Consider the following 21,787-nt stretch of genomic DNA (forward strand, 5'->3'; position numbering starts at 1 on the left):
CGATTGGACTGTGCACTTAGTCACATGGTCTATACTTTTGGGCAGACCTGTGCGGTGCCAGGAGTTGGACTTGATGACCCTTATGGGTCCCTTCCAACTCGGGATATTCTATGATTCCATGACTGTAGGAAATGCTAACACCACACCTTTGACTGCCACAGTTCCAAACGTGGCAGAGATAGTGAAAGCCTTCTGTGCATCTACCAATACAATCACCCCAAATGTATATTATAAACTAGAAGAACATCGTACAGGATTTTACACTGGACAACCTGTGCTGGTGAAAATGCCTCAGATTGGAACAGTAGAAATGGTACTAACTACCCCCAAAAATCCCTACGCTTGGGAAGTCAAAGATTGTAATCTCCCCCTCTTACTAACCCTGCCGCTTGAATACAACCGAGCATATTTTCTTTGCTTTTGTGTTCACAGGAATCCTGAGTGAACTGCATGTGGACAGCTGGAGAATGACAAATCAGCAGTTTGGATTCATAATGCTATGTTTTACCCTGACCTTAATGCAATCCCCTTTGGTTCGTAGCCAAAAAGACCCAGAATGGCCGTGGTCCCAAGCCCATGTTAAATACACTGGAATTTTGGGAACACGTGCCATCAGGAAGAATTAAACTTAGTTACTGTGTTTGTGCATGGAGCTGAGGTGTTTCACTGTGACATCTCATGATGACCCTTGGAACCATGCATTGTCACGATATAATGCAAATGTTGGAACACTGCAAAACAAAACGGACCTAAATCTCTCTACTTTAGTTTTACATGGAAACAAAATATTTCAAAAAGATGAATGGAGTTGCAGCAGGAAGCACAAATTCAATGGATTTCGCATCTATGCATGTATTTGTCTTGTAGGAATTTAAGTGCAATTCAGGTTCTGTATTATTCTGTATAAGCATAAACCCTAACAAGAGAACTAAACAACTAAAGAGACAGAAAGAAGGCTGTTGTCCAAAGAAAGCATAAGTCTTCAGTCTGTGCTCGTGAAGGCAAAATGAGAAACAGATGATTCCTGTATAGTTTCTCAAAACTAAAACAGCTGTAGTGACAGACTTGGGTCGTTTACAACAAATTCTGTAGCCCTTTATGCTGGACAGAGTATTTGAAATAAGGAATAGGCAAAACTAATTCAGTTGTTGTTTTGGGTGAAGGGAAATGAGGAAGCGCATTGCAAATGAGCTGATTCACCAGAAAGGGTGATTTGGGGTGGGGGAAGGGGAAAGGATTACATCCAAATATAGCAGCTGAAGAATTGCCCTATGCAGTGTAGTTTGGTGCTTGTAATTATAATTTCCAAAAGACAGAGACTACATTGCAAAAGCAGAGCTAGTATCCTGTTTTGACTATCTAGTCAATACACTGGAGGGTGGGGTGGGGACTGAATGCAGCTGCATCACCAATCTAGCATTTAGGAACCAAGATACTTGTTTTCAAAAGAAAAATATGAGCCTTTCAACATAGCTTCACTAAGTACACTTATGGAGAAAAGCTCTTCCAAATGAAAACAGTTTCTTTAGTCACTGAAATACTGAGAAATACTTGCTACTCTGTGTCACAGATTGTTGCAACTGGGACAACTCCAGTGCTGTAGATTCCCCTGCCTGGAGAGATGATTGCTAAAATGTATGCCACACTTGTACAACCACTAAACTGGTGTTTGGTTGCCTGAGCTAGTGCTGTTCCACATGGACAAGTCATTCCCCCCCCCCAAAAAAAAAAAAAAAAAAAAGAACCCACAGGCTAAGGATTTTTATGAGGATGTTTGGAAGAAACATTTTACAACTCAGTATCTGCAAACAGTGTATGCAATTACATGTATGTCAATGAAAGCTATCCCTTCCTAATACAAGGAAGTCCAAAATCAAGCGGGAAACAGTGCCTCTGAATCATGTAGAAATTAGAAATGATGTAGATATGTCTGATGGGCTGAACATAGACTGGCAAGAATTCTCTCAGAATAATCCAAAAATAGATTCCTTGTATGCTTTACAGGTGCCTCAGTCATAATTTGAGCATTATGAGCATAGTGAGAAAGTGATCAACGAAGTGGATGTGCATTTTAGGATAGAAATTTGTATCATTTTGGAAGGGTCCTAACTGAACTTTTAAAACATTTATTTTAAATAAATGAAGTATGAAAATACTGTGACTTTATTTGTATATAACAGTAACACTTTAATATTTAGTCAAAGAACCATGAAATCTAAAAACTCACTACTTACATTAAGAACTCACCCATTACAACTCAGTACTTTAAATGATAATATGACAAATTCTCTGACGGATATGAAAATGTTTGTATGGTTATGGTGTGGTCACTCTTTGGTGAGTGGGAGCAAGCTAAGATACAGGATTTGTGCCTTGAGCTCCTGCTATTTCTAGTGCATGAGACTTAAAGAGCGTTGGGCATGTGAACAAAAAGCTTTAGGTGTTTGTTTGAATTTAACTCCATTAACATCTGTCTGGGGCTTGGAGTTAAAATGCATTAGCTTTATAATAAAGATCGGTTGAATTGATCCGTTCATTAACCTGGAACATTAACACCTGCATTTAGGCAGAATATCCGGCTGCTTAACTAGCACCAGATGTCAGACTCCATTACAAACTTTTTGTCATGAGCCACAAATACATTTAAGAATTATTTCAGTGCTACAAGGTGTTTCATGTTATAGCTAATGTTTAGCGCAACCTAATTATTCCACATTAACAATATTTTCACTAGTAACATCACAAGGGCAAAAGAAACGCTAAAGTTTGACTCAGATTTTAAAATGGTAAATAGCTTTTTAATGGCCACACTTCACTAAAATACTTACACTGAATTTTGCCCACATCTACCTTTACACATTAGTTGTTGATATAAGCAATAGAGAACTTCAAAAACATACAAAAGGGCATTACCGAATTGTTTAAAAATACTTATTTGTAATTAAAGTTTTGCCAAAAAACTATTGTGATCTTTTATAGCTGCAGATAACGAAAATACTTAAGAATTATTCCGCAATTTTACAATACTGTGGTGAAAGATTAAAAATAACCATCTCATTCTTATTTAGATTGTGGAAATGTCCATGTTTTCTTAGAAAGTACAATATGGTTACCATTAATTCTAAAAACTTGACAATATCTCTTTGCAATGCAAGCTACCACAACAAGGTTCCACGTACAGAACTTGTACGCAAAGGGAAAAAGCAGGAAGAATAAAAAAATCAATAATTATAGTTATGCATGTAAAAATCTATAGCCATACAGTGAAAAAATACTACAAAGCTATGTCAAAACAAACGAGTAAAATTCTGTTATTGTATCAGTTACTGCACTGCAGCACTTTTTTTCCCCTTGCTTTTTATTTTTTTAATGTAAAACACCCCTCATCTTGGTACATGCTGTTGCCAGTAACGTGGTTCATGTTGGTAAACCCATAACTGCTACTCAGAGGCTGAGTACTGCACTAATTACAACTGCAGCCTCAGGCTATTTTGTATTGATGAAAATAATCGGCCCGTATTATGAAAAGGTAACAGGAATTTGTTTTCCCCAAAATGAACTCTGCTACCTTTTTCTTTCACAGCAAGCAATCTGAATGTTTGTGATAGGCAAAACAAAACTAAATCTTACTATGGATAGCACGGAAGGGCTCTTAACTAGTGAGAATCTTTATCAATTTATTTAATAATCTATAATTACTTTTATAAGTCTATATTATATTATAGCCAAGAGATCCCATCAAGAAGCATATATGCTCCTCTTAACTAAGACAACTTTAGACATCAGGTTTCTATTTTTTAATTATATTTTTTTCTGATAATTTTATTTTAACAAATACCAAACAAATTAAAATTTATTAAAAACAAACTTCTTTGCTATTGGGAAAGCCACATGACCAGGAAAAAAATGTTTATGATCACTGAAATATTTGTATTACCTATTAAAATATGATGCTTTAATATAAATAGCATCAGAAATGTCTAACAGACTAGTGACAACTTCATTTGAGACTGCAGATCTATATGAAATTCTTGTTTTTATCATTTGGAGTTTTCCCTTGAAGTATTTTCAACTTTCTACTAATAACATGTGACATGTCATACAACCCCTCTATTCTCAAAGTGAATATATGAAATTCCCACTATAAAAGCTGCTCCTGGCCCTGAGAAATACAGTATTTCATGATTTGCTACAAAAATGTTCTGCACCCTGAGCTGCAGGCGTGACTTCTACTTCTCCCAAATTTATCAATACCTATCTTAGCTCAAGATGTAGACTTTTGTACAGTGAAGAAAATAGCAACAGTGAAGAAAAAAGGTGGGAAAATATTTCTGTTCAGAAAAATTCCAGTGGTGAAACAGCAAAAAGGCGTTTCCCATAAGAACAATTACTAACTAGATTCTGAGGAGTTGTTAATCATTTCAGTTTAATGTTATTCCTGTACATTAAAATCTTTTGGAATATTGTTACTTTTACTCACAAATCAAATAACATATTAGAGTTCTGCCAGATAGTTTCATAAAAGCAATATCCTACCATAAATTAAATTTGTGAAAGAAAATAAACATGAAGAAAGATTTACTTATTGAGGAACATGTTTTATAGATAAATATACTGAAAACACAGCAGGGTTTAATATTCCCCTAAAAAGTAAGCTGGTTTAGATTTTTTGTAAAAAAAAACAAAAAGTCTAATATACAAACATTAAAAAAATAATTTGTGAAGGAAGGTAACATAATTACCCAGATTTGTACCCATTCACTCCTCAGATACTGGTAGCTATCTCCTTTTGACATAAACCTTTATATATATTAACCCAGAGACATGCATATGTGGCCAGTTAGCCCAAGCAGAATAGTCATTCAGCTTTCCCAAAATTTAAACTATCATAAATTACCATTTGGACAGCATTAGAAAGAAATTGAAGCATACAAGGAATAAACTATAGTTTCTTTTTATATCAAAATGTACTCTTGAAAATGTGTTTGGCACAGTGCTAAATTATATAGTTAACACTAAATATTGCAGGATACAATAAAACCCTGGAGTTAACTTGCGTTTATATCCCTTAAGGGATAAAACTGAAGATACCAATTATTCAGAAATCAGCCTATACAAACTGTATAAACAATATCTTATGTCTTGAATTGAAAACCACTAATATAGTAAATATTACATAAAAGACTGCAAAATAATATAAATGGATTTAAACAGATCTTTACAATAAGAAATTCAAATGGAAACAGACAAGTAACAAAGAGAAGTAAAAAAATTTATTGCAGTATTCATTCCACCAGATTTGCTGGGGATCCCTTTTCTTGTAGTATTTCAGGGTGACCTAATACATCAAATCTACATTTACAAAAACTCCTCCTGCAGATAGGTCAGAGATACTGCATGCTCCCACCCACACACACACACCCCACTTTTTTTTTCCTTCAACAGAATAAATTATATATCCAGGAGATTCTGCCATTTTACAGCCTGGAAAAACAATGCTTTCCTGGAAACTGGGCTAAGCTAAAGAAAGCCATCCGCTGCTAGGTTAAACTTCAAGAACACTTTATTAAGAACATTAACAGACTAATTTCCAACATTCACTTATTTATTTTTTTAAACAGAAATTGTTTTTTTTTCAAGATATAAACATTTTTTTTTTTGTTAAACTATAATACAGTGGGAGTAAAAATGAACTGAGAAGTTTCTGCTGCACAACAGCGAAGGAAGCTCCCACAAAAATGTTTACCAAACATTTCCTGCTTTTTTTTTTTTTCCTGTGTCCCAGGTCCCATTCTTACTCTTCATTTAACTGTTTGTTTGTTTCCAGAAAGTTGATATTTCAAGTTTTTGTGTAATTTCAATTCCTGCAAATTTGGCTGCATGTACAAATTCATTAGCTGGAAGTTCCATCCTTGGCAGCATACAGCGATCGCAAAGTCTGAACAACTTTATTAGTCAGCTTATTAGCACTCGTTAGAGCAATTTTTTTGTAAATAATGTCTGACTCTTTAATAGTGTCTACCCAAGGCACCAGTTTGCGGCCATCACGGCGCTTAGCCTCAGTCCAGGAGCCACTGTAGGAGCCTGCCATCCACTGAACACTGAAGCCATTGCTGGTTTTCTGTACTACTCTTGCAATTTGTGGTCGGTCTTTGTACTTTGGACAGCAAATAGCGATGACATCCATGACATCAACACTTTCATTCATCTGTGAAGCCAACTCCGCAGAGTCTGAATTTCGTTTTGACCTTCTCAATGACTAAAACATTGGGGGGGAAAAAAGACCAAGTGTTACACAAAAGAACTTTAGTGAAATTATTGCTTTTATTGTTTTTAATCCCTTGACGCCGGGAGTTGGGATTTCCCAGCACACATTCCATTGCCGGCAATGAGACGCACCGCGACCGCCAGCGCCAAGGGGTTAACATATCCTTGTAAAATCACATACTCTTAATTTGTACCCGTGTCTTTATCTCTTATTGATATATAAAATTATATATACACATGAATAATAAAGCTACATAAAAACTTGGCAACAATAAAAAGGATAACACACAGTACATTCCAAAGGAAAATTAATAACTTTTTATGCTGGATAAATCTCATTTTCTATTTTTTTTATTATTGTCTTTTCTGTTAAACTTTCTACAAAAGTTGTATAAATGGTTAAGTAGAGAATCTCTATCTACAAAATGCTTTCATGTGGATTACATTACTTGGTGTACATTTAATATAATAGACTGACATTTATAAGCACATAAAAATCATTTTACGTAATACGCTGCGAAATACGTTGACTCCTCCTCCGCCTCACCCCTGAAGTGCCTCCTCCTCTATCCTCCCCATCACTTTCATCATCCTCTGTCTCAGCTGCATTGTTTTTAGGGCTGCCTCCTCCAAGCAGTGAAGTAATTGCTTTGTTCCGAGCATTTGTGCTAGCTGACACCTCTCCATCTTCTTCCTCTTCATCAGGATCCAAATGTTCCATAAGGAGCTTAAACTATACATAAAAAAAAAAAAAAAGATTGGTCCACTCTGTGACTTTAAAAATAACCATTGATATGACACTACATTAAATTAAATCAAATGGAAAGGTAAAGAAACAGGGTAAAACATATGGCAGACAACTTCAAGCTTGAACAGCTCATGTGTTCCTGAAAGAAAGTTGTGAGTTATCAGAATATCACATAAGATTACCAGGAACATAACATTTTGAAATGTTTGTCCAATTCATTAGCATCTACTTTCAAGTTTGTACTGTGTTAGCCAGTTTAAAAGAGTTTTAGATTTTCTGCTGAGCAACTTTACTTACATCTAAGTACTGTTTTACTATACTTCTCTTCACTTCTTCAGTGATCTTAGAATTAGCCATATCACTCCGCAGAAAATCCAGAGTTTGTTTTGGATGGAAATGCACTCCTGTCTTCCTGTTTATCGCTTTATCATAAACTTTTGCAGATTCAGATGGAGAATATTTCTGAATTTTACTGTTTAAAGAAAACAAGAAAGAAGAGTTTTTAAGGAAATTCTAAAATAATTTCAAGGAAAAGCTTTTAAAATCTTCAGTATAAGCAGTCATACTTTCATCGTTTCATCTACAATAGACATCCTGATAATAAATTAATCATTGCTTTTTCTAAGACAAAGTTTCTGCTTCATTACATTCAACTTGTCACATTTACGATTTTTCTCTTACACAAATCTATTGCTTAAACAATTAGTTACAATAACTTTTTTTAAAAACTTCCAAACTTAATCCTTACAAAGAACCCACTAAATTACAAGATCGGGCTATTATCTAAGCAATCCTTACCTATCAGAGAATCCACAGAGGTTCTTTAAATGCTGTTTCAGCATCAAAAGTAATAATATGCCTTGGGACACATTTGCAAATTCAATTAAAGGAGCTGAATTTTCTGGTAAACATTTCATCACAGCATTTATATCATTTTCTTCATCAGAATCTGAATCAAAGTCTACTCGTTTCCGTAATCTCCGAGGCTTAGAAGCTTCCTCTTCACTTTCACTCTCACTACCACTGTTACTGTCACTCTCAGCCTCCTCGTCTGATGAAGGCTTTCTTTCCTTTTTTTTGTCTTTCACCATAGACTGTGACAGAGAGAAATTAACACATGTTCCAAAATTAGGGTAAAGTAGCATCATGTCTGTTTCTAGAAAATCTTTCCAAAATCATCATTGGCTGAAATCAGCAAGAATTCCCTGAACAATATAACAACAACAAATAATTCAGAACTCAATATTCAAAGATTAAAATTATTTATGGAAAAAAAAATGCTCAATTTACCCCCTGACCCTGACCCCCACCCCAAAATAACTGATCCAAAGACTACTCCCCCCCCGCCCCCCCCCCCCCCCCCCCAAGTGGGTACAACAGAAGTAAGTGAAGCAACAAGTACTCCACTGGCATGTTATTCTTAAAAAGTTTTTCTTTTAGCAGTGCCAGAAAAATGCATTAGAAGGCAGAATACAATAAATCGGGAAGAAAATTCCATTTATATGTCACCTGGATATAATTTTTGTACACTACATATATTTCCATAAGTACTTTGGTACAGACTAGTCCAAGCTCTTTTTAATCCTTGCCTCTGTTAAAACGTTATGATATTAATTACGCTGCTGAACAGAGAAACCCCAAGGGATCCTACCCAGTGCTACTAATAATCAGTTTTACTACTTCTAGAGCTACAGAATTTCACACTTGCATTATTACTGCACATACTATGATTTTTCATAACACAGAACTTAAGATGTCCCAGTCAGCATCTCATCCTTACTGTGCTGGGTGCTACACACTGGTGCCCAATCTGAAGAATCTGTCTTTTTCTAGCAGATTAAAAATCAACTTTGGTGGGGTGAGAACACAAAGCAGTGTACTTTCCAGGCATCAACTCTGACTTGTAATTAGTATCAGACTGGAAATTCTTGGAATGGGTTTGCTTCTTAACAGCTTGGACCTTTTATCGTTAAAGTTGTCCAGGAAATGAAGAAGTCTGAGAAATAGAGGCCTTTTTCTTACAGGGTTGTGTATTGCCGTAACAACAGATACTATACCATGACCGGGGTTCTTACATACCACCATATGAAATGAAATACCACACACTTTTCTTGCAGTAAACAATGTATTTAAAGTCTCTCAGGTGACACACATGCAACTACCATCAGCTACTTGAGAACAAAAAGAATTAAACAGCAAACTGGATTTTATTATTAAAACAACCACAATAAACCAATATTTCATGATGATTCCAGGTTCATGTACTTCCAGATGCATGCAATTTATTATTATTCAGAAATATTAGGAAATGATAGGTATTTAATATTGAGATCTCAAAATTTTTCTTTCTTTTTTAATAACGTAAGCAGAAATGTAAGGAAAGGTTTTTAATTAGCGTCTTCCAGATCCAGGCCAGAACAAAGAGGGTTATTTGTTTGTTTGTTTTTTAACTACTGGTTACAAAGTAATGCTGCTCATCCATATCATAATAATGGTACTGTACTCACTGAAAAATTGACCAAATTATAGAGAAGCTTATGTTGCCACCATAATAAATATAGTAAACTATAAAGGCACATACCTCTTTAAATGACTGTAGTAGGTTGCTACCAGAAACTGATAGTGTAATGTCTATATGATGCATTATAAACAGTGGCTCTTCCTGTGTTTGATAAGGAAAACATGCTAGATTGTCTGCTATGTACAAGAGCATATTCACCTCTGTTTTCTGGAAATTAAGAATAAATACAAAATTATAAGCGTACCTATAAATACATTGGATTTATACTCTTATCATATGTTCCTAACAGTCTAGAGCAAAAAAAACATAACAAATTTTATTTTAGATATCTTCCACCTGACTCTAAAGAACATACGTAAAATTTAGCCATAACTGAAGATACATTATTTTTGATCAATCCAAACTGGGTATATAGAAAGATATAGAATGATGCAAAAATAACAAATATTATATATGTAAATACCTCATATTACAAAGCAAAACAAAACACAATAGGGAAACAAAGTTATCAATATTTATGTCATAAAAATACATTGTGAAAGGAGAATTTAAGCTTGTACTGCTATATTTGAATTTCTTTTGAAGTGAAAGAAATGTGATGCTTACTGCAGTATCATCAAAGAGGTTGAGTAAAGAAATTAAAAATGCTCGTCTGTGTTGACGGTTTCCTCGAATCAGAGAGTATAGGTGTGAACACAATGCACTGGATGATTCATCGTGTCTAAAACCTCTTACAGGATCCTTTGGGCAGGTATTGATCGCCTGTTGCACCTGGTAAGACATCTTCATACCAGCCACTGCTTTCATCTGAAAAGTATTTATTTTTATTTAAACCATTGCTTTCAAGCAGTAAAACTGAAACACATAATATATTTTTTTGCAGTGGAAATTAAACAAATGCCTGTTAACAGAAACTAACTTTTTTTTTTAGCTTATTTCCTTTTAAGTGGCTGCTCATCTGAAGTTGAACTTTCAAACATGCACTGCAGTGATACTACCTCTTGAGTTGGCAAACATTAAAACAGAATTTGTGGCAGAGATCAAAATGTCTTGTGAACTGCTTTCACCATTCATTCTATGTTAGAAACATATACAGCTAATCTATTTACCAACTGCAACCAGGTATTTCAACTTAAACTACTTTCAAGAATACTGAAATGTTCATACATGAACAGAATATTTTACCAAATGTGTATGCTTATGTCAGCTATAGTGAAACCAATACTGAGTCCATATTAGTGCAAAATAACCAACAAAAAATGAGATTTTTATTTTTTTATTTTTTGCAGATATCCTAGAATTTCCAGCTGATTTTACTTACTTCACGGCTGCTGTTGAAATTTCAGAACAGAATGAATCCTTACCTAGGCTGCATATCCAACTCTCCTCATACCACCTCTGCTTTTGTTCAGTATAGTTATCTCCTCACGTATACATTGATTTAAATCAGAGCTGCCTACAGAGCAAATCTCCTCTGACAGCCTTTACCTATTGCATTAGGTATATTTGGATACCATGAACAGTACAATGCTCCAATTTCAGTGGAATACAAAGCAAATTTGGGAACTTCCATAATGTAGTACACATGTTGAACCAAGAATGGGATCTTCTGTGATAAGGTAAAGGTTCTGCAGTGCCGTTTCAGATCTTAAACAGAACTAATAGCACTATGCCACAACTCCACAAGTCCTCACTTAGCCCTCAGATTTTCCTTTAGCAAGATCCCCCAGTTCTAAACAACTTCCTATGCTCCTTCAGCTCAGATTACAATTCATAAAGCCTCAATACCCTAGAATCCTATTTTGAACAATGTGTTCTTTTCCCTAGTCTACTGATATAGGTAAGTTGTTGCTAAACATTACGAAACACCTGTCCTTATCTCTTATCAAATAAATGCTCGTGTACTATTCACTGTGCAAAACATTGTGAGTTATAAATTAAAGACAATTTTAGACTGGAAGAGATGCTTCAAATTATTACATCCTATTGCATTCTTTCTATTTCTAACAACAGAAATCTCTGATCGGGGAAAGAGTCAGGATCTTCTTTACAACTGCTTATAGTTAATTTGTTACTATTTTTCTGCAGCTGAGGCATATTCAAGTGTTAAACTATCAGCAAACAGTATTCTGTAAAATTTTAATTTAGAATTACTTACATGAATGAACCCAGCATATTTTTTGTCTATTTCCACCAACTGCTGGTCAGCTTTGTTTCTCATAGAGGGCTCTGGATCTGTGCCCATAGCAATTAAGTATGGCACGCACTTGAAAAAAAAATGAAATAATTATTCAGAGTCATTGTACCACCTCTTTCTCACTCTATCTTTGTTCTTCCATTGTTCTTCCAGTCAGAACACTGTTGTTCTTGTATTCTGACTACTGCAGGAACTAGAATAGGAAACTCTATGCAACTTAACCACCTGACTACTTTTTGCAAGCACATAGTACAATATACAAGAAAGACCAGCATTACAAATAATGATAGAAGTTGTGCAAGGTTTCAGGTAGCATTCCTATTTCTCTCAAACTCGAAAGTCAATTTACAGTACAAAAAATGTCATTTAAAAAAAAAAAAAAAACAAGCACACAACTTATAACTGAACATGAATGATGGGTGCAGCATTAAAAATAATTATAAAAATATTATGTAAGCAAAGAATAATGGAGATGATGACTGAAGACAGTTCTGACATTGGCTCTGGAATTTCATAGTGTTTGGAGGATATAGGGATTGAGGTGGAGGCAAGCTAACACAGTTTCCAGTATAAAGAATCAAAGGAAGGAAAAGGCCTGGCATACACCTGAAACTTATAACAGAAAAGTAATACTATCCAATGTCCCCCCCAAAATACTATCCCCCCCCCCCCCCCCAAAAAAAAAAAAAAAAAAAAAAGCCTACCATACCTGAACAGGATGGATGAGACCCTGGTTTAATGTCAGTGCAATGACGTTTAGAGCAAAGTGGCGTACACTGGACTGGGTATGAAAGAAAGCCTCAAGGACCTGTTTGAGATATAGTTGCATGATGGAACTACTCATCCCTGAGGAAATATCACCCATTTCCTTCAGGTCTTCCTGTTTTGCTACTTTTTTCCCTGTAAAAAGGACAAAAACAATAACACTCACCACAGTATAATCATTTACTTCGCCATTAGTTGATGCATACTGATCTTTAAGCTTTACAATATATACACATTTCAGCTGTCTTAGAATGTGTTTATGATCTCATGAAATGCAGAACAATCTGATGGTAAACATTCTTCAAGAAAACTAGAGACATGACCTTAATTATACTCTTGTTCCTTAAAAAAAGTTTTTAATCTAAATTTTTTCTTATTATTTCTTATTTTGCATCTGCAAATTAACCTTAGAGAAGATTTTGATGAAAAGCATTACTACCATCATTACAGCAATTATGTATTCTGGATTGCTTCCAGAATTTATACATCTTGAAAGTTAATAGTAACCTACACTTCTCAATACACCTATGCACATAATGGTTTTTGAAAATTCTCCTAGGATACTTTGTGTACAGTATTATTGATAGATAACAATCTTAAGTGATTCGGTTCACATATATAATAACTGTATGAAAAAAAGTTAGATTTTGAATGCCTCATTAGCACAGAAGAATTTAACACTTACACTCTCTGTCTGCCTGCTGCATACGTGTATCCTCCTCTTGCAAGTAGGTCTGAAGGTTTTTTAACACCTGGATTTTTAAGTTTACTGAACAGTTCTTATCTGAAAGAATGCTGTTGTACAGAGTCTTTACTTCCTGTTCGAACATTAAGCTTGGATGCTGTATAAATGCAAATCCTAAGGGGGAGGGGGGGGGGGGAAGAGGAAATATTCCACATTATCATCTAGAAATTATATTTCTATTTTTTAAGTCTTGTTTCAAAATACAGGTATGAAATTTATCCCCTCCCAATTCCTACAACAGCATAGCTTTTTCTAATCCAAACAGTATTGCTTTTTCATATGGACACCATCCAAAACTTATAAGGAGTTCTATCAGCCATGAAAGCAATACTCTTGATAAAGACAGGGTGCTGACCTAGGGAAGCTGCAGTAAGAAGAGTCATACAGGTCTGGAAGCACATCCAGTGTAGTGGTCAGTATCTGAATAATTAGGAGCTCTCCAAGGAACCATCAAGGAACAAAAATCAAAATGTTATATCCTCGACTTGCCTCGACTCAACAACCCCAGGTCCCTCAGAAGCTCCTCATAGGACTTGTGTTCCAGGCCCTTCACCGGCTACATAGCCCTTCTCTGGACAGACATGTTCCAGGGCCTCAATGTCCTTCTTCTACTGAGGGGCCCAAAACTGAACACAGGACTCGAGGTAAGGCCTCACCAGAGCAGAGTACAGGGAGATGGTCACCTCCCTGGTCCTGCTGGCTACACTATTCCTGATACAAGCCAGGATGCCGTTGGCCTTCTTGGTCACCTGGGCACACTGCCGGCTCATGTTCAGGCGAGCATCAATCAGCACCCCCAGATCCCTTTCCTCTGCACAGCTTTCCAGCCACTCTGCCCCAAGCTTGTAGCGCTGCATGGGGTTGTTGTGGCCAAAGTGCAGGACCCGGCACTTAGCCATGTTGAACCTCATCCCATTGGCCTCTGCCCATTGACCCAACCTGTCCAGGTCCCTCTGCAGGGCCTTCCTACCCTCCGACAGATAGACACTTCCCCTCAACTTGGTGTCGTCTGCAAACTTGCTGAGGGTGCACTCAATTCCCTCATCCAAGTCATCAATAAAGATATTAAAGAGGATGGGCCCCAACACCGACCCCTGGGGAACACCACTGGTGACCAGTCACCAGCTGGATTTCACTCTGTTCACTGCTACTCTCAGGGCCCTTACCGAAAGGACACACAAATAATTACTGATAGGAAAATACGCATTCTTCATGCAACACCTTTATTTTGCATAAACATGGAAATAGCTTGCTAGTTCTTTTCACCTTATTGCTTCATACAAATGTTGAATGATTTGACAACTTGGCTCAATTACCAGCCTGTAAGGTAGAATTTTGCCCTGTCTACCACATGTCCACACATACAACAGCTAACCCCAAAATAGAACCAGTATGTAGATGAGATCAATATATCACTTAAAACAGTTTTCTGAGGTTTAATTAAAATAAAGACCGAGGTGCTTACAGGCAGAGGAAGAAAAATCTGAAAAAAAAACTACTGATAGGCACCCCCACCTTCTCCCCTTCCCCCAAACTGATCAGAGTTCAGTCTCTAAGTTAGCAACATTGTTGGCTAATGCAATATTGTAAACGTCCATGAGTAAAGTAATTATGTCTATGGTTAGCATGGTAGCCCATGTCCCACGTGCAATATCCTGTACAGGACAATTAAATTTGACTAAACTACAGGAAGTGTTGTGCACCTTGATGCAATGCCTAGAAAAACTCCAGTTAGTCCAGAACACCATGGCATTGCTCCTGCAAATGAGACAACTCTAAAGCCATTAATTCTGCTCAGCTATCTGAAATGGATTCTCACAGAATTTCAAATCAAGATTAAGTCTTGGTTCTTATCCTCAGAGCCCTTACTAGTCATCTAAAAAGCCACCAAAACAGCAGCATAAGAAGGCAAATTATTGTCCATAGTTAAACTATAGCTTACAGTTAAATTATAGCATGCTCACACACGAGAGAACTTTCTTTAGAGCAAGCCATAACTATGAACTGAACTCTTCCAGAAACCAAGGCCTATCTGCCCAAACAAGGTTCTCTCACAAGTACAGATTCTGTCCTTGAGCAGAAGACAAATGTGATACAAATCACTCAATGGCAGTTCATGCATTACTGCAAGTCACTGAGATACCACACTAATGGCTTCAGATAACAAATCTATTTAAAATTGAAATACAGTCAAAATCCTAAAAAAAACAGTGATATTTAGGCTATGTCATCATCTCAATGTCTAGTGAAATCTCACAGAACAACCCCCAGTTGTTACAAACTGCCATAATTCCCTTAATTCCTGCAGAAGATCTGGCCCTTCACTTAGAATGCTCAAGATTTTTCCAGCCCTTTTTCTAGTTATTCTTTAACCATGCCTTCAGGACTGAAAAAGAAAAAAACAAAAACAAAACAAAACAAAACAAAAAAAAAAAAAACCACAAGATTTGGAGCTAAAAAATACTTGCATCTCCATTACTTTTGAAATCCACTGCTTTTTAAAACTTGGACACGCATCGAAAAGGCATTCGCTGTCAAAAGCATCCACTCTACTGCAGAAGTATACAATTAGCATCCCTTTGACTTCATTTCTCTAGCAATTTCTCAAATAAAACATGTAGTGAAGTTTGATTTTAAATAAACTCCCTGCCACTACATAAATACATAAATTCCTGCTAGAATGCATAGATGTTTACTATAGCAGAATAAAAATTATTAATATTTCTTACCCAGGCCAATAATGGCTTTTGTCTGTACTTCTTCATCTGAATGCTTTGTAAAATACATCAGCAGTTCAAGTACTTTATCCTTAATGTTAACCTGAGTAAATTACAACAAAAATAACAACTGTTTGAGGATGAAACAGATGCTTTTAATCTCTTATGAAAACCATAAATATCAAAAAGAAAAGAGAAACACAATCTTACTACATGGCCTTTGCACATATTTACAGACCAAAAAGCATCCTTCTATGCATTATGAAAAAACAGCATTGAGCAACTAGGAATACTGTGCTTTCAAATAAAAGTGGAACATTCAATATACATAAGACTTGGAGAGTAAATACAAATTATTTTACCTTACTGTTGCCCTTAAAATCTTCCTGATCAAAATCAAAATGCCGACATAGAGCTCCAACAGTGAAAAGTGATCTAAGGAGTGCTGGTTTATTGGCAGTAAGTATTGTACTGTTGGGGTCTTCTTGGTGTTGACTTTTTAATTTTGAAAGCGCACCTACAGTAAGATAAAATTTTTAATGACAGTATTTAAACATGGTGCATCCCTAAGACTTGTAGCCAAAACTGAAAAGTGAAACTTACACGTTGTGCCTTGACTTTACTTACCATAGTATCTATTAAAACAGGCCCACACAAATTTATAGTTCTGAGTGACTTTATTCACAATAGCGCCAAGACAGCTCACACAATGCTGAACAACCTAGGAGCAAGAGAGAACAAATGAATTACATACTTAGAAATTAAAATCGAGATTTTTGTGGAGATATGTAGAACTAAAACAAACACTCTAGCAGTCTATCTCCTAGACTGCTTTGAAAACCTGCCCAAAGTCATAATCATTAAAATACAGCAACAACACATACAAACTCCAGTAAACCAAGAACATTGTTTTTTTTCATGGCTCATCGGTCCTATGACCAGCATAAGCAACTTCATAATGAAGATAGACTTCCATTAAATCAAAACAATGCATTTCACAACATAAAATTGAATCAACAACTGAATATTAGCAATTAAAATCTTACCGTCATGCCGTATTTGATGATGAGTTTCATGAGGTCTTCCTCAATAGTGGCAAGGAAGGTCTCACTTGGGTGCTCCATTAGTGGCACTACAAGCTCTAAGATTTTTGCAACATTGCAGATCACCATGAAATCATTCTGGGTCTGAAACAACAGTGTTTACAGCATTTAACATTTCTGTATATGTTACCTATAAACTGTCTATAACTGTTATTAATATGCACTGATATTCACAAAATCCCAGCTCTTATGTAAGATATCACTGAGGTATTTAGTAAAGTTTTAGAATGCTATTCATATAGTTTACATATGATATTAAATTACTTATTATTATGAAAGCTAGTTCTTGTTTTTTATGGAACTTCCAGAAATAAAAAATCTGTAGAAGCAGAATTTCACCTTTCATCAAGGCTATGTGCACACCTGAAAACTTTTGATCCTGATAATTTTATTATATATATATATATTTAAAGAGTCCTACAACAAATCTACAGAATGCTTCTTGATGCACACTAGAGAACACACAACACCTGGCAACAGGTATCAGCAACAAATGAAGTTGTGCTATGGCTGAATGTGGCTTAAACAAAATAGACAATAATGTGCACTAATATGGAAATTACAATTAAAACAATTACTAGTTTGCATAATTATGAATTTATATATATTGTGAGAAATCTATAGAAAACATTTCTTATATTTAAATACATACATCCTGATACAAATGGACTTTTTTTGACAAATCAGGCTCACTGATCACGATAGGATAATTCCCATATGCTACGCTCAAGCTATTTAACATATTCAAGTTGACAGTGGTGAATTTATTCTACAATTCATCTCAACCTGTGTAACAAAAGCGATGTAAGCCACTAAAGAGATGTTGCAGCAAGTAAATAATCAGATACCCCTTTCCTATACGGTTAGTCAGGAAACAGCTCTAAAAAAAATCTGCTGGAGATGTGCCTGGAGAGTGCTCCAGGACCGAACCCAGAAAATCATAGAATATCCCGAGTTGGAAGGGACCCATAAGGATCATCGAGTCCAACTCCTGGCTCCACACAGGTCTACCCAAAAATTCAGACCATATGACTGAGAGCACAGTCCAAATGCTTCTTAAATTCAGACAGGCTTGGTGCCGTGACTATGTCCCTGGGGAGCCTGTTCCAGTGCAAAACCCTCTCAGCGAAGAACCTCTTCCTGATATCCAACCTGAACCTCCCCTGTCGCAGCTTGACACCATTCCCTCGGGTCCTATCACTGGTGATTAAGGAGAATAGGTCAGCGTCTGCCCCTCCACTCCCCCTCGCAAGGAAGTTGTAGACTGCGATGAGGTCTCCCCTCAGCCTCCCCTTCTCCAGGCTGAACAGGCCAAGTGACCTCAGCTGCTCCTCATACATCTTCCCCTCTTTTCATCCTAAACCAAAACATAGCACCCTACTAGGTACTAGGAGGAAAATTAACTCTATTCTAGCTGAAACCAGGACACCGTGCTTGATGCACCCCAGGATACGGTTGGCCCTCCTGGCTGCCAGGGCACACTGCTGGCTCATATTCAGCTTGCTGTCAACCACAACCCCCAGATCCCTCTCTGCGGGGCTGCTCTCCAGCGTCTCGTCGCCCAGTCTGTACGTATACCCAGGGTTGCCCCATCCCAGGTGCAGGACCCGGCACTTGCTCTTGTTAAACTTCATGCGGTTGGTGATCGCCCAGCTCTCCAATCTGTCCAGATCTCTCTGCAAGGCCTTTCCACCCTCATCCGAGTCCACAACTCCTCCAAGTTTGGTGTCGTCGGCAAATTTGCTCAAAACACCTTCAAGTCCTACATCCAAATTGTTTATAAAAACATTGAAGAGGACTGGCCCTAAAATGGAGCCTTGGGAGACCCCACTAGTGACTGGCCACCAGCCAGATGTGGCCCCAGTTACCACAACCCTTTGAGCCCTGCCCGTCAGCAAATTGCTCACCCATCGTATGATGTTTTTGTTTAGCTGCATGCTGGACATTTTATCCAGTAGGATCCTATGGGAAACTGTGTCAAAATGCTAGGATATACCTACAAGCTCACCTGATAACAAGTACTCTGAAACCTGTCCTTCCCAGGGCGGGTGACCTAATTCAATAGAGTGCTGCCACCCACTCAGTCATGCTCTTTTTTTAGCCATGGCTGCATGATCTGCTTTGCTCCTTCTGCCAGATAAAGGATTTATCACAACCTTCACTGAGACAACTGTGCTACTCAAAGTAACAAAAAGCTCCACAATGTTTCAGAGGAGGGGGAGGCACTTTACTGGAGCGCGTGGTTTAGCATTATAGCTCTCTACTGTTTTTGAGAGGTAAACTGTCTTCTGGGGGGCACAAAACACCTGCATAAGTGGAAGCTAGGGAAGGCAGAAGTGAGGTGCTGAAGAGGACAGAGCAGGACATTTTCCTTCTGATACATTTACTATACATGAAATCATCCTGTCTCATGGAACCATACATTTAGTCTTAATATTCATAACTTAAGTCTTACCTACTTTTAAGAATGTGACTGCAAAACAAAAAAATTTAAGGAATGATTTTGTAACAGGTGAAAAAGTGGTTTTCAATCCTCAAGGGAAAGAGGCAGTAGAGGTTTCAGTTTCATTTGGCTGTAAAACGTGGAGGTAGATGATGAGGAACAGCATCTTAGAAGCTACAGAGATCATACTAGAGGACCTAGTATCTTTAGAAGATATGATGTTCATGAAATAGAAACACAATTTTATTTCTCTTTTCCTACCTTCAATTTCATTAAGCATGCAAGACAGCCATTTATTTCTATGCTTAATTATCTTGGGGAAAAACAAGGCTAATATTCTTATTTTCTCTACTTACACTACATTTAGTGGTGAGGTATGGCTGCATGGTCATGGCATGTTTGACCATTAGCTGGGGCCTGATTTTGCTGAATAAGTACAAAGTGGTTATGCAAGCAACCAAGCGACCAGAATTCACGCCTTTGTTGTCGCAATCTGCAAAAATTAGAAAATACACAAAAGATATTAGATCTAAGCATTGTTTGATCAATTAAAAACATATGGCCTAAGTATCATATGAATATCTTTCATGACATATCTTTCAAGATCAGTACAGAATATTCTTGTATATTCTTATTAGATAAGAGCATTAGAGATGAGAACATAATGTATTATCATTTGTATAGGATCACAAAATATGTGAAATAAGAAGCAGAGATGCTTCAAAGACATTAGTATTTTTTAAAATATTTTCTGTATACAGAACATTGGCCCAGCCAATGATTCCTATTACAACTGTGGAACATATTAAGGCAAATAAAGCATTTCATATTTGTTTTGGTTTTAGTGATCTAAAAGTTTTAACAAATTATTTTAAAAGTAGTTCTGTTATTGTGGTTAACTAAAGAAAACTTAGGGAAGCTTTATTATGATGCAGTGCTCAAAAGTTCATAATGAACTGAAATGCAATAATTCACTATCACTAGTTTTGTGATAGGAATTCTGTAACAGTAACTTTTCATGATAGTAATTTTAACAACCACTGTTAAACTGTTATAAAAATTCAAAGCAATTTAGCTACTGGATTCTAAATAGTATTACCTGATAAAGATTCCTCGTATTTAATGATGTGCTCAACCAAATTGTCAACAAGTTGAGTACAGGCTTTCTTCACAGGTTTATATGAGGCATCCTCTTCTGACTTCAACAGCTATAGCAGATGAAAGAGAAAACAATTTAGTAGTAAGGGTGCATTGGTGCATTAATTTACACTGGATACATACTGGTTTTATAATAATTACTACAGGTACACAAGGATTTTGCATTACAAAAGAATCTCTATTTTCTCCATAAAAGCTTCACTGTGAAGAAAAAATTAAAGGAAGTTAAAAAAAATCAAAATGCTAGAGAATTAAAGAAAAATTAACTGCAACAAAAGAACAGAAGACAGCAGTTCTACTGATTTTTGCACTGGGATGAAAGTTAACTTTGTGCTTCATGAAATTATGAGGAAAACAATAATCTAGAAATACTTGCTACCAGTAAGTAATAGAAGGCTTTTAAAAATGCTTAAGAAAAAAGTGCAAAGGCAAAAAGAATGTTTTTGACATCATGCAAAAGAAAAAAATCAAACTAAGATGAAACATTTTTAGGAACATTGTAATCAGTTTGAGCCTTCTTTTGTATGAAAAAAAATTGGGGACTGAAATTACGTCCCTGAAGATGCTTTAATATCTAACAAGAATTGAAGTCATACTGTAGCCTTCTCTTCAGTGCAGGCATTAATCATAGAACCACAGAATGGCTTGGGATGGAAGGGACCTTAAAGATCATCTAGTTCCAACCCACCCTGCCAGGGGCAGGGATGCCACCCGCTAGATCAGGTTGCCCAGAGCCTCATCCAACCTGGTCTTGAACCTTTGCAGGGATGGGGCATCCACAACTTCTCTGGGCAACCTGTTCCAGTGCCTCACCACCCTCTGAGTGAAGAATTTCCTCCTAACCTCTAATCTAAATCTCCCTTCTTTTAGTTTAAAACCATTCCCCCTTGTCATTCATTATCTGCCCCGTTATCCCCCATTTTCTGCCCAAGCAAAAAGTTGTTCTCCATCTTTTATATAAGCCCCCTTTAAGTACTGAATCAATTGAATCGAGGGACAATCCCCTCCCTCGACCTGCTGGCCACTCCTCTTTTGATGCAGCCCAGGATGCAGTTGGCCTTCTGGGCTGCAGGCGCGCACTGCCGGCTCATGTCAAGCTTTCCGTCCACCAGAACCCCCGAGT

General features: G+C 36.8%; 1 protein-coding gene across 5 annotated transcripts in view; it reads right to left on the reverse strand.

Moving 5' to 3' along the window:
• Window positions 1-5,437: 5,437 nt before the first annotated feature.
• LOC121062899 (nipped-B-like protein) overlaps window positions 5,438-21,787 on the reverse strand; it is a 222,442-nt gene continuing 206,092 nt past the window's right edge. For 4 of the 5 annotated variants that reach the window (XM_040543198.1, XM_040543196.1, XM_040543197.1 and 1 more), the window contains 15 exons: window positions 20,606-20,714; window positions 19,863-19,999; window positions 17,007-17,147; window positions 16,588-16,681; window positions 16,323-16,477; window positions 15,973-16,063; window positions 13,184-13,357; window positions 12,443-12,633; window positions 11,695-11,802; window positions 10,143-10,343; window positions 9,597-9,743; window positions 7,814-8,109; window positions 7,313-7,487; window positions 6,815-7,000; window positions 5,438-6,259 (listed from right to left, as the gene is read on the reverse strand). In XM_040543198.1, the coding sequence (XP_040399132.1) occupies window positions 5,894-6,259; window positions 6,815-7,000; window positions 7,313-7,487; window positions 7,814-8,109; window positions 9,597-9,743; window positions 10,143-10,343; window positions 11,695-11,802; window positions 12,443-12,633; window positions 13,184-13,357; window positions 15,973-16,063; window positions 16,323-16,477; window positions 16,588-16,681; window positions 17,007-17,147; window positions 19,863-19,999; window positions 20,606-20,714 (2,571 nt within the window). In that variant the 3' untranslated portion in view covers window positions 5,438-5,893. Of the gene's footprint in view, window positions 6,260-6,773; window positions 7,001-7,312; window positions 7,488-7,813; window positions 8,110-9,596; window positions 9,744-10,142; window positions 10,344-11,694; window positions 11,803-12,442; window positions 12,634-13,183; window positions 13,358-15,972; window positions 16,064-16,322; window positions 16,478-16,587; window positions 16,682-17,006; window positions 17,148-19,862; window positions 20,000-20,605; window positions 20,715-21,787 lie in introns of all 5 variants that reach the window. The other variant, XM_040543195.1, reaches the window with a different exon arrangement.

Source organism: Cygnus olor (genome assembly GCF_009769625.2).
Source record: "Cygnus olor isolate bCygOlo1 chromosome W unlocalized genomic scaffold, bCygOlo1.pri.v2 SUPER_W1, whole genome shotgun sequence".
NCBI classification, from domain to species: domain Eukaryota; kingdom Metazoa; phylum Chordata; class Aves; order Anseriformes; family Anatidae; genus Cygnus; species Cygnus olor.